At 40.2% G+C, this 13,340-nt stretch overlaps 1 protein-coding gene across 1 annotated transcript in view; it reads left to right on the forward strand.

Annotated features, from left to right (window-relative positions):
- Positions 1-13,340, forward strand: part of cntnap2a (contactin associated protein 2a) — a 394,941-nt gene that overhangs the window by 143,492 nt on the left and 238,109 nt on the right. The window contains exon 2 of the mRNA XM_051882071.1: positions 6,649-6,759. Coding sequence (XP_051738031.1) covers positions 6,649-6,759 — 111 coding nt within the window. The remainder of the gene's footprint in view (positions 1-6,648; positions 6,760-13,340) is intronic.

A 13,340-nucleotide genomic window follows, 5' to 3' on the forward strand; every position in this document is an offset into this window, starting at 1 on the left:
CTGTGAGAAAACTAATTTTGCATAAAACAGGCTTTAAATGCTTTGGGGGAAAAGGCAGTCTTGGCAGGACGGAAGAGCTCTGTGAATGAAAGAATCATGAGATAATGACCATGCTGGCTATTAAAGTGATGTTCCTTCCTCGGGCAAGGTGAATCAGACTCATAACCCGCCAATAACAACCAGCAGTGTTTCCCACAGAAAGTCTGTTCAGAAAGTACAGTATGTATGGATAAAGAACAATGGATAGGGAAAATAGCATATCATAAACACTCAATATGCTATAATATGGATAATTAGCATAGTACAGACATAAATGCATCATAAAAATGTAGTAGTTTCTCTTTGTTCGGTTTGAAAAATTAGCTGACATACTGTGAATGAATGCTAGATTATGTATCATACGATTTTGGTCATTCTGCCAGTGATCGTCTGAGACAGTTGTGCTATTTGCTTAGGGCAGAGACATTTGTGCAGAGGAAAATGTCACATTGACAAGTAAATCTATTTTGTGACATGCTTCTCTTTCGTCTTCCTCTTTGGAATACAGTGAAATTTGTTTTAGGATTGAACAACGATTTGCAGGTCTCTCAGTAATGTGTCTTTGCCACGATCCTGATATACGATCCATCTGATTTCTGCTGTTTCAGCTGCCCAGATTTACCGCTGAGAGTCAGAACCTGTTTTCCTTTCGTCTGAGCAGATTCTGGGTGCTCCTTTGTGGTGATCACAAGTTAAACAGTCCTTTGTGCTTTCCGTGCAAAAATTATGACCATCAAAGCTTCAAAACTAATAATGCCTCATAAATTTCTAGTATAAGCTTCTACAAAGAGAATTATAGTGCTGTGACAGCAGTGAAGCTTGGCAACTAATAGATAGGGACAGTCATGAAGGCATACTCATAAATGATCGAAATAGCTTTGGAAAATCTTTAGTTCTTTGGTTTATTCCACAATGATTTACCCTGAAAGTGCAACTATAATGACACACCAGTGAGTCATTCTTTGATTTTTCACTTTCAGTAAATTAAAGGCATAATCCATTAATTTTAAACTGTTATTAGCTAGTATAGGCCAGATCTTTCTTCTTTGGCATACCTCTGGTTTGCTTTGCCCACATTTTAGCTGACACTTTTATCCAAATATCCAGTACATTTATTACCGGGTCAATCTCTCTTGAGTCCTGAGGTTAATAGCTTTGCTCAAGGACGGAGTGATGATGGCTCTTGGCAGGGTTCTGAACCTACAACCTTTTGGTTACCAGCCAAGATCTTTTACCACAAAGCAGCATCTCTTGCACTCTTTTCTTTTCTAACTTCTCTTTACCTTTCTCTTGGTGAACTGTATTTAGAGTAAACAACCATAGATCTTTAGTATAATATATCATAGGCTTATTTGAGTCTTCAGGATGTGCACTACCATTCAAAAGTTTGGCGTCAGTATGAATATTTTTCAAGAAATTGTTTTTATCTAGCAAGATTTAAAAACTCACCGACCCCATACTTTTGAATGGTGTGTAACCTCTCAAGTCCTACTCGTCCCACTCTGTGTGGGCCTCTAGCATCAGTTGCTAGTGCACCTCTTGAGGCTAGGGGAGTGAGATTTTTACCTGCACAGCTCTTACTAGCTGTCCTCCGTTACACTCACCCCCCTAAACCTCACTCCCATCCGGGTCACGGCACCAATGTAACCGCTCAGGTCTATTCTGTGTGGGCCTTGAACCTGGGTCTCCGGTGTGGGAGGTAGGCACACTAATAAGGAGACTAAAGACAGCAGCCTCTAACGTCAGTTGCTAGTTCACCTCTTGAGGCAAGGGGAGTAAGATTTTACCTGCACAGCTCTTACTAGCTGTCCTCTGTTACACTCACCCCCCCAAACCTCACTCCCAACCGGGTCATGGCACCAATGTAACCCCTCAGGTCCTATTTGCCCCGGTCTGTGGGCCTCTAATCCGAGTCTCCGGTGTGGGATGTAGGCAAACTAATAAGGAGGCTAAAGATTGCAGCCTCTAGCGTCAGTTGCTAGTGTGCCTCTTGAGGCAAGGGGAGTAAGATTTTACCTGCACAGCTCTTACTAGGTGTCCTTCGTTACACTCAACCCCCCCTAAACCTCACTCCCATCCGGGTAAGGGCACCGATATACCCCCTCAGTTCCTATTCGCCCCACACTGTGTGGGCCTCGAACCCGGGTTTCCGGCGTGGGAGGTAGGCACACTAATAAGGAGACTAAAGACTTCAGCCTCTAGTGTCAGTTGCTAGTGCGCCTCTTAAGGCTAGGGGAGTGAGATTTTACCTGCACAGCTCTGACTAGCTGTCCTCCGTTACACTCATCCCCTAAACCTCATTCCCATCCAGGTCACAGCACCAATGTAACTGCTCAGGTCCTATTTGCCCCGGTCTGTGTGGGCCTCGAACCAGGGTCTCTGGTGTGGGAGGTAGGCACACTAATAAGGAGACTAAAGACAGCACCCTCTAGCATCAGTTGCTAGTGCGCCTCTTGAGGCAAGGGGAGTAAGATTTTACCTGCACAGCTCTTACTAGCTGTCCTCTGTTACACTCACCCCCCCAAACCTCACTCCCAACCGGGTCACGGCACCAATGTAACCCCTCAGGTCCTACTTGTCCCAGTCTGTAGGCCTCGAACCAGAGTCTCCGCTGTGGGATGTAGGCAAACTAATAAGGAGGCTAAAGACTGCAGCCTCTAGCATCAGTTGCTAGTGTGCCTCTTGAGGCAAGGGGAGTAAGATTTTACCTGCACAGCTCTTACTAGGTGTCCTTCGTTACACTCAACCCCCCCTAAACCTCACTCCCATCCGGGTCACGGCACCAATGTAACCCCTCAGGTCCTATTCGTCCCTCTGTGTGGGCCTCGAACCCGGGTCTCTGGCATGGGAGGTAGGCACACTAATAAGGAGGCTAAAGACTGCATCCTCTAGCATCAGTCGCTAGTGCACCTCTTAAGACCAGGGGAGTGATGTTTACTCACACGACCACTTGCCAGCCTCCATTACAGGTGTATAATTAGAACATTTATGGTCGTGATAACATAGTTTATAACAACATTTCATGCCTTAAACTCAGTTGACGTTGCTGAATGGATGCTCATCTTCACTCCCTGAAGCAAGTCTACATGTTTTAGCACTGGGTTCTCAGGAGAAACTATAATGTTTTATTTTCTTAAATCATTAATTGTTTGTTTTCCATCTGTCACTATAATGCAATGCAGATGACAGTAATTATGCCGGTTTGACACTATAATGTCAGCTGTAATTGGGTACATCTTGTATCCACCAACAGGTTGAGAAGGCACAAATGACAGAGTGTACTATTTTCGTGTGTCCTCTGAGTAATAGGGATTGTCTGGTGAGAACAAGAGTTATAAAAGACGTAGATCTTGGTTTAGACAGCCATCTGTGAATGCGTTACTGTTTGATACTCCTGGTCAAAAGACTGATTTGACTTGGGATTTGGAGACAAACTAAATATTGTTTGAACATGGCAGATACTCATTAGAATCAGATGTCAGATGTCTCTACCCTTCTCACATATGAACAAGTCCTCCCTCCGTCCAGGGTTTCTGATTGAGTGAATGGCTGAAAGCAAATATTGGGGATGTGTTTTCATATTGAATACACCAAACTGCCACTATCAGTCATTTCTGCTGGCTCTTCTGGGACAGTTTGTGTCTGGAAGCTGTCTTTGCATATGCCATATCGTTCCTTGCCATTCGTCATTTGGATATTTGTCCAGTTTGGCATACACTGTTGTGTTCAGTTGTATGAAAAAAAAAAAAAAAAAAAAAAAAAAAAAAAAAAGGACAACAGCATGAAATCTGTTTTAGTAAACATTTTGAAACTTGCTGTACTTCTTGAATTGTTATATCTTGTCACATCTGGACTGTCGCTCTTTGCCTCATTATGAGTTTTCAGTCACTTTTATGCTACAAGATGTCAGTGTGAACAGAAGTGTACACTGAAAAAACAATAGTCTAGAAACAAATTTCACTCAAATTGCTAGTACATTTGGCAAATAACACATTGAATTAAATGTGAAATTTTGAAGTAAAAAAAAGACTATTTTCTTGTAAAATGTACTCCAATAATATTTGTTTTATTTTCAACTTTTTTTTTTTTCCAACTTTTTTATTTTCATGGTTGATTGTTATAAAAATTAATGATTGATTGATTAATCGATTGAAGATTCCAAATAATACCATATTCATATAACCTATTTTTATTGCCAATTTAATTAAATGCCAGTTTAATTAAATTTAAAAAAAGAAAGAAAGAATAAGAAGAAAGATAACGTGAAGTCATTTGAAAGAAATCGAAGTAGAGTGAAAGAAATATAAGTACTGGTATTTTGTTTTCCTATTAAATTTACAATAAAATAATGAACATTTGATTTAATATACTGTATAACAAATATTTATTATATGTATTAGATACATTTTATAAAAAATATTATGATATACATAATATAAAATGTTATATACACTATATTGCCAAAAGTATTGGGACACCCCTTCAAATCATTGAATTCAGGTGTTCCAATCACTTCCATGGCCACAGCTGTATAAAATCAAGCACCTAGGCATGCAGACTACTTCTACAGACATTTGTGAAAGAATGGGTCACTCTCAGGAGCTCAGTGAATTCAAGCGTGGTACCGTGATAGGTTGCCACCTGTGCAATAAGTCCATTCGTGAAATTTCCTCACTACTAAATATTCCACAGTCAACTGTTAGTGGTATCATAATAAAGTGGAAGCAATTAGGAACAACAGCAACTGAGCCACAAAGTGGTAGGCCACGTAAAATCACAGAGCGGGGTCAGCGCATGCTGAGGCACACAGTGCGTAGATGTCGCCAACTTTCTGCAGAGTCAATAGCTACAGACCTCCAAAGTTTGTGTGGCCTTCAGATTAGCTCAAGAACAATGTGTAGAGAGCTTCATGGAATGGGTTTCAATGGCCGAGCAGCTGCATCCAAGCCTTACATCACCAAGTGCAATGCAAAGCGTCGGATGCAGTGGTGTAAAGCACGCCATCACTGGACTCTAGAGCAGTGGAGACGTGTTCTCTGGAGTGATGAATCACGCCTCTCTGTCTGTCAATCCCATGGATGAGTCTGGGTTTGGCAGTTGCAAGAAGAATAGTACTTGCCTGACTGCATTGTGCCAAGTGTAAAGTTTGGTGGAGGGGGTATTATGGTGTGGGGTTGTTTTTCAGGGGTTGGGCTTGGCCCCTTAGTTCCAGTGAAAGGAACTCTTAATGCTTCAGCATACCAAGACATTTTGGACAATTTCAAGCTCCCAACTTTGTGGGAACAGTTTGGGGATGGCCCCTTCCTGTTCCAACATGACTGCGCACCAGTGCACAAAGCAAGGTCCATAAAGACATGGGTGAGCGAGTTTGGTGTGGAGGAACTTGACTGGCCTGCACGGAGTCCTGACCTCAACCCGATAGAACACGTTTGGGATGAATTAGAGCGGAGACTGTGAGCCAGGCCTTCTCATCCAACATCAGTGCCTGACCTCACAAATGCGCTTCTAGAAGAATGGTCACAAATTCCCATAAACACACTCCTAAACCTTGTGTAAAGCCTTCCCAGAAAAGTTGAAGCTGTTATAGCTGCAAAGGGTGGGCCAACTCCATATTAAACCCTACGGATTAAGAATGGGATGTCATTAAGGTTCATGTGCACGTAAAGGCAGGCGTCCCAAAACGTTTGGCAATATAGTGTATATAAATTTATATTATGTAATAAAGCATATAACAATATATTATATAAAATTTTAATTTATATAAAATGTATTGCTACATAAAAATATGCTTAGTGTATTTAATAAGGTTAGGTGTAGTATGAATTTACAGTTAATATTTTGTGTATAAGAAAGTTTGAAAATTGCGGATAATCCTTTATCCATGTCAATTTTGTGAAGCATAAATCTCAGCTTTTAAACAAACAAAACATCACTTTTGTCTTTTGATTTTAAGTCGAATAATAACACATTGCTACACTGGGCTTGTTGCCATTTACCTTTAACACCCCATCACAGTGTTTGCAGCGAGCATTATTATTTTTTATAGAGACATGCTGTTGAATATGCCAATCCTGCTACACTTTTATAATTTGAGGGTGTATTGCACACATTGCCCACTACTTATTGTATGTATTACTGAACATATTCAGCTGATTCTGCTGAAACTGCTCAACAATTGATAAACCGATCGTCACTTAATAATTAACGTTTTTACAACACATCACACCACATATCTTGAGTGTTCTTGAACATGATGACTAAAATCAGCTCAGTGTTCATTTTCTTCATATCTACTGGAAAAGATTGTCTTGGCATTTTAGCCTTGTAACCGTGAAGCCCTCAGACCTGAGTAATAAGCAGCAGGAGCAAAGCCTCCATCCTCCAAATGCTTTGACTCTTTAATATGCTAGTGTTAATAGAGCCTGCAGTCAGAAAAGGTCTGCCATGATGTGCATCTCAGCTCAGTAAACATTGGCATCTCTCATTTCTTCCTGCATCTTGTGGCAAGAGTGCTTTTACTAATAGATTTGAAATTGAAGTGCTGCTTCACTGCTTTATGTTGTGTTATTTCATGTGATTGTAATGTTTCTTTCTCTTTTTCTTCTACAGAAAAATGTGATGAAGCTCTGGTCACACCACTCCCCCATAATGCCTTCACCAGCTCCTCAGTGTTCACCAGTGGCTATGCACCTGGATACGCCAAGCTAAACAAAAGAGGAGGTACTGTAAAGCATTTCATAATACTTGCTCATACACATATTCACGCCCACCAATGTGAATTGTAGAATGAACAGACCCTTTTTTTCCCCTCTCAACACAATACCTCAATAAACACTCTTGAGTTGTTGTTTTATGACAGCAATATATTACACACTTCAATTTCACAGGTGCTCAGACTTGATATAGTTTTGTGTCATTTCAATAAACATTCATGCACTATATGGCACCGCAGAGTCATTACTTCAATAACTCCAGGCGTGAATTACTGGATTGCAATGGCTCATCCCATTATGCCAAACTGTGCTTTCGGAAAACACTATGTGCTTAGGACTAATTGAGCGAAAATCTACAACAGATGTGACAACGCCGTGATATATCTTGGCGATATGTGCACAATTCACATTTTTATTATTTTCATTTTGTTCCTCGTCGCTCATTAAAAATGTTGTTTAATTAAAATGGAAGTTCTCGTGTCCTTGTAGGACGTCTCTGAAGTTTAGTTTGGCATCTGTGACAGAACAAGATCAAGTTTTTTTTATGAGGGCAAATGTAGAAAGAATTGAACCCACTGTTAATTGTGCGTCAGAAGCATTTTTGCTTGTTTTTTTTTTTTTTTTTTTTACATTGATAGGCTCTCAGGGGAGAGCAAATTCGGATCCAAATGGATGTTTTATTATATGAGCCTCTCTGTGGGAGTCTGTGGAGGTTGTGGACTGATTTTAAAGGATTTAAATTGCATGTTTTTCCAAGCTCACTGAATCACTGGGCTGTATTATGTACACAAAATACTGTAGTATTAATTGCTACTGTAACTGCCTTGTATTACAAAAGCCTAAGGCACAGTGTACGCTGCATATAAATCTTTCTTTCTCGAGGAGACTATGTCTCTGTAAACATGGTACTGCCTATGTATGAATAATGGGTGTCCTTTGAATGTCTGTATTAATTCATTTTTTGTTGTTTATTCTGGCAAGCAGAGTATCCACCTGTTTCTGGGGTGGGGTGGGCGCTACTTTATGAGAAATGTCTTTTGTTTCAAATCAGTGGTTCGGAGCATGTATCAAACTACCAAAGTCACGTGATTTCAGTAAACGAGGCTTCGTTACGTCATAAGTGTTTCGAAATTTCAATGGTTCACCACTGGGGGACAAGACTTTGGCAGTTTGATATGCGCTCCGAACCACTGATTCAAAACAAAATATTCGTAAAGCTTCAAAGCTTCATGAAGTAGTGTTTTGAAATCACCCATCACTAGATAATGTTGAATAAGGTCGTTATTTAGTTTTTTTTGGTGCACAAAAAGTATTCTCGTCGCTTCATAACATTAAGGTTGAACAACTGTAGTCACATGAACTGTTTTAAATATTTTTTTAGTAGCTTTCTGGGCATCTGAAAGTGTTAATTATCTTGCTGTCAATGGAGGCCTCACTGAGCCGTTGGATTTTTATCAAAAATATCTTAATTTGTGTTCCGAAGATGATCAAAGGTCTTACGGGTGTGGAATGACATGAGGGTGAGTAATTAATGACAGAATTTTCATTTTTGGGTGAACTAACCCTTTAACTCGTATAACTCATAACTCCTGTTTTCTTCTCTTTTTATGTGAATATAAATATCAGTTAGATTCAGCATGATTGATGTGCACTCCTGACACAAATTAATAAATTACTGTTATTGTATCATTTTGTATTGTAAAACATTGTTCAAATATTGATGTTGGAATCTTAAGTCTTTAAGTAAAGGCCAAACGTTCGCAAGTTTACTGTAGATCGCTAAATCTTGATTGACTTTCACATGAATGAGTGTCACGTCCCGCTTGTTTACTTCAAACCGGAAGACACTCCCACTTTTGACGCAAGGCCTCATGGGGCATAGGAAACTTGCGGATACATATTTGACAGTTTACTTCAAATGAATAGTTCACAGAAAAATGAACATTCTGTCATAGCTTGGGTCGAGTCATTATTCTGTGAAAACAACTTTTATCATTATTTTATGTAGGGATACATAATATATTACTACTAATATTTTGACCATCGGATGATTTTAGAGATGTTTTATTAATATTATTATTATTAATTAGAGTTAGATGATATCAGTAATTTATTGTTAACAAAAACTATTTAAAGTCTTTGATAAAAAAAAAATAAATAAAAAAAATAAAAATGTTGCCTTTGCAACTAACTGAAATAAACAAGTTTTAGTTGAAGTTCTAAAATTTCTAAAACTGAAATATAATAAATTAAAGCTAAATGGAAAAAAAAAAAAAAATGACAAGAGCACATATCACAATTAACATAAAATCTAATTGAAAATATTAACTATAATAGTATATAAATAATACTAAAATAGAACTGAATAATATTAGATTGTTGCTTGCGATTTTTATTTTAGATGATCTTTGGCATCATTCATGTTTAAAAAACACATTAATTAAAATTTATATTAATGTTTCATACTGCACATTATAACATTGTGATTCACTTACAGTTTCAACTTGATTTTGAAGTTAAAAAAAATATTAAATGTAATTTTTTTCATTTCATTCAATTGTTTCATTTTATTTGAATTCAATATTATACAATTTTAATATCCTCCATTTAGCGTTATTAGCCATAGAATTCATATTGCATAGAAAATGTCCCACACACTCCTCAAAGCATCTCCTTTTGTGTTCCACAAAAGAAATGAAATCAGGTTTGTGAGGATGTGAGGGTGAATAAATGATGATAGAATTGTTATTATTGGGTGAACTATTCCTTTAATACCTCCTCTGCATACAACGCATTTAGGAGGATGGTATGTTTAACCACTACATAGTTGTTGTTTGCTTGGTTTTTTGTAATATAACCAGATTGACTTCAGTGATGGACTTAAATGTTCAGCATAAAGGCACACAAGATTGGCAGGTGAATGTGTTAACAGCAGCTTCCAGGTGTATGTAAAGCCGGCATTTCAATTCATCCACCTTTCTCACTGAAGGCCGGTGGGGTTTGTGAGAATAAGCAATGGGATATGCCCTCTGGCACTGCCTCCATCAGCAGTCACCATAGCGACACAGGGTTCCCAGTCACTCTGAAGCCGCACAGTGGTGTCCAGTAAACATGTTCTCCAACCTGCCAGTCTGCACACATGAGGCTTCATATCAATGACATGACAGCTTTGTGCTCAATGGTGGTTCTTCCTTATAAACCCCAGTGTACTTTAGAGACACCTAAGTGAGTAATGTTTGAAGAAACACTCAGATTTGAGTTGATTTTTTATTGGAAATCTAGGTGATATATGTCATTTCCCCCCCCCCAGTATCATCAGAAATTGGATTCTTATTGCTGTATGAAAGTCATAGGCCATATTGCATGTTAATGACGCCTTATCAGAGTTGAAAAGAGGTTATTCCTGTCAGTTGTGTCATTTTTGCCCAGAATTCTCATGCAGATATGCAGTTGTCATCGATCTTGCACAAAGTTATTTAGTCATTAAGACTGTGAATAATAGGATGATGTCTGGACCTCACCCTGTCGATGGAGTATGACATTTTTATATATAACACACTGAGAATTTTTCTTTTTTACTCAATATCATGAATAGCAATGACACTAGGGACTCTCTAATGAAATCCACATCCATACAGCACATGTTCCACTGAATTGAGTTTTTAAAATATAATTAGCTTTAGGACAATGACTGTGACCATTTCCAATGTCACTGAACTGGAGGGCCAAGAAAAGATCGTTTTGACAGCATCAGAAGTGCCCAGTCGTACCAGAGTGCAGGTTGCTGCGGGACCAGAGGATGCCACAGAGGAAGGCTGATTAGTTATAGTTAGGTGAGCAGCATCATGACCGACTGTTGTAGGTAATGCCCATATATCAGCATCCAACATTCTGTCTCCACCAGTGATGCATTATTAAGCCTACCTAATGTATTTTAAAGAGAGCACAAAATCAATAGAAAGCAGAATTGGTATTTATCTACTTTGATGGGTGACAGTTGGTAGTGATATCCTGCTGTAATCTTAATGCATGAATCTATCTATCCATGAGCCATCCATCCATTCATCCAATCGTCCGTCTATGTCGTTCCAACTATCCGTCCGTCCATCTTCCATCCATCCATTCGTCCATTTATCTCTATCGTTCCATCCGTCCATCCATCCATCCATCCATCCATCCATCCAATCATCCATCCATCCATCCAAATTATGAACATTTTATGAACTTGGTTTTTTAAAAGTTGAAAAACGGGTAACTTTTCTTAATGTTGGCATTTAAAATAGTAAAGAAAAGTGTTTCAAGGTACCTGACAGAGTATAATGTATTTTTGAGAAATGTACATAGACATCCCACAAGGGGGAATAGCACTGATATTTATCCTTGTAGATTTAAGTTTAATTGGGATGAATTCTTTTTTTATATACTATTTCTATAGCCTGGAATGATTTACCTTGTTGTACAAAGCAGATAAAATTTAAAAGTGTTTTAGAAAGGAAATTAAAAAATGACTTTTTTACTATTAATTTGAAGGTGATGTATTGTGAGATGCTGAACTTGATGGTGATTTCTCTCCATATATCATCTGTTCTTCCATTTTGTAAACATAGAGGACCACAATGGAAATAAGCCTTTGGCTTTTTTGTGTATATTATCCTCGACAGTTTTGAAATATTATGAACAATCTTTGTACATTTTTTTTTAAATCTTGTCCAATCAATCAATCAATCAATCAATCAATCAATCAATCAATCAACTAACCAACCAACCAACCAACCAACCAACCAATCAATCCCTCTATCTATATCATTCCGTCCATCTTCCATCCATCCATTCGTCCATTTATCTCTATCGTTCCATCCATCCATCCATCCATCCAATCATCCATCCATGCAAATTATAAACATTTTATGAACTTGGTTTTTTAAAAGTTGAAAAACGGGTAACTTTTCTTAATGTTGGCATTTAAAATAGTAAAGAAAAGTGTTTCAAGGTACCTGACTGTAATGATGGGTCGACAGAATGTGGATCCATTTGCAGCTAGTTTATTAAAAGTACTTACAGAGTAGACAGGGCAAAGGCAGAGGCATAAACAGTAACAGGCAATGGTCGGGGCAGGCGGCAGACAAACAGAGTCAGGGTACAGGCAAGGATCAGGGCAGGCAGCAAACAATCACAGTCCAGGAAACAGGCAAAGATCAGGGTAGGCAGCAAAGGGTCGCAGGGAATAAACAGTCCAATCGGTAACAGATAAACAGTCCACAGAAAAACGCTCAGAAATGATCACCTCAGCAAATCAAGACTTCGCGATGTGTGTGTGTGTGAGTGTGTCTTATATAGTGTGAGTGTGATGCGGTGCAGGTGTGTGTGCAATCAGTCCCAGGAGTGAGGGCCCATGGGAAACGTAGTCCGAATGAGAACTGATCAGTATTCCGGTGATGGCTCCCTCCGGTGGTCCGGAGGAAGGGCCGAAGGAGCCATATTCGTGACAGAGCCCCCCCCCCTGTGAGCGGCTCCAGACGCGAGGAAGCGGACGCCGGGGTCTACCACGTGGTCGAGGGGCCGGTCTCTCCGGGTGCGTCCGATGAAATTCCTCTGTGAGTGAGGGGTCCAGGATATCATCCGCATTGACCCAGGATCGCTCCTCCGGGCCGTACCCCTCCCAGTCGGCTAAGTATTGTAGTCTCCTACCCCGGCGCCTGGAGTCGAGCAGCTCTCGTACTTGATAGGCTTCCTCGCCTTCAATCATCAAGGGTGGGGGGGAGCGGACCTCGGCTCCCTCTGGCTCCCCTCTCGGACCCCCGGAGGGTTTCAGCAGCGAAACATGAAAAGTGGGAGAGACACGGTAATTAGCAGGCAAGTCTAAACGAAATGATACTGGGGTGATTTGTTTGATAATTTGAAAGGGCCCTACAAACCTGGGACTGAGTTTTCTGCATGGAAGTCTTAGCCGGAGGTCTCTGGTGGACAGCCAAACCCATTGTCCCACGGCGTACTGGGGATTGGGACGTCGGTGACGATTGGCCTGCATCTCCTGCCTTCTTACGGCGCGTTGTAGGTGATGGTGAGCTTGGTCCCAGGTTTCTTCGCTTCTTTGCATCCATTCAGTCACAGACGGTAGATTGGATGGTTCACCAGACCAAGGAAATAATGGAGGTTGGAAGCCCAAGATGCACTGAAAGGGCGTGACACCAGTGGCAGGTTTCTGTAGGGAGTTTTGGGCGTACTCCGCCCAGAGCAGATAACGGCTCCAGTCAGTCTGGTTGCGCTGGCAGTAGGTGCGTAAGAATCGTGTTAATTCTTGGTTCATGCGCTCTGTTTGGCCATTGGATTCTGGATGGTACCCTGAAGTGAGGCTGACGTTGATATTGAGACTCTTGAAGAAGGATGACCAGACTCGAGATGTAAACTGTGGGCCCCTGTCTGATACAATGTCCTCAGGTAGTCCATAGAAACGGAACACATAATTGCATAGAAGCTCAGCTGTTTCGAATGCTGTGGGTAGCTTGGCCAGTGGTATGAGTCTGCATGCTTTTGAGAAACGGTCGATGACTGTGAGTATGGTGGTGTGGCCCTGGGATTCGGGGAGAT

This window comes from Ctenopharyngodon idella, chromosome 23 (genome assembly GCF_019924925.1).
Source record: "Ctenopharyngodon idella isolate HZGC_01 chromosome 23, HZGC01, whole genome shotgun sequence".
Taxonomy (NCBI): Eukaryota; Metazoa; Chordata; class Actinopteri; order Cypriniformes; family Xenocyprididae; genus Ctenopharyngodon; species Ctenopharyngodon idella.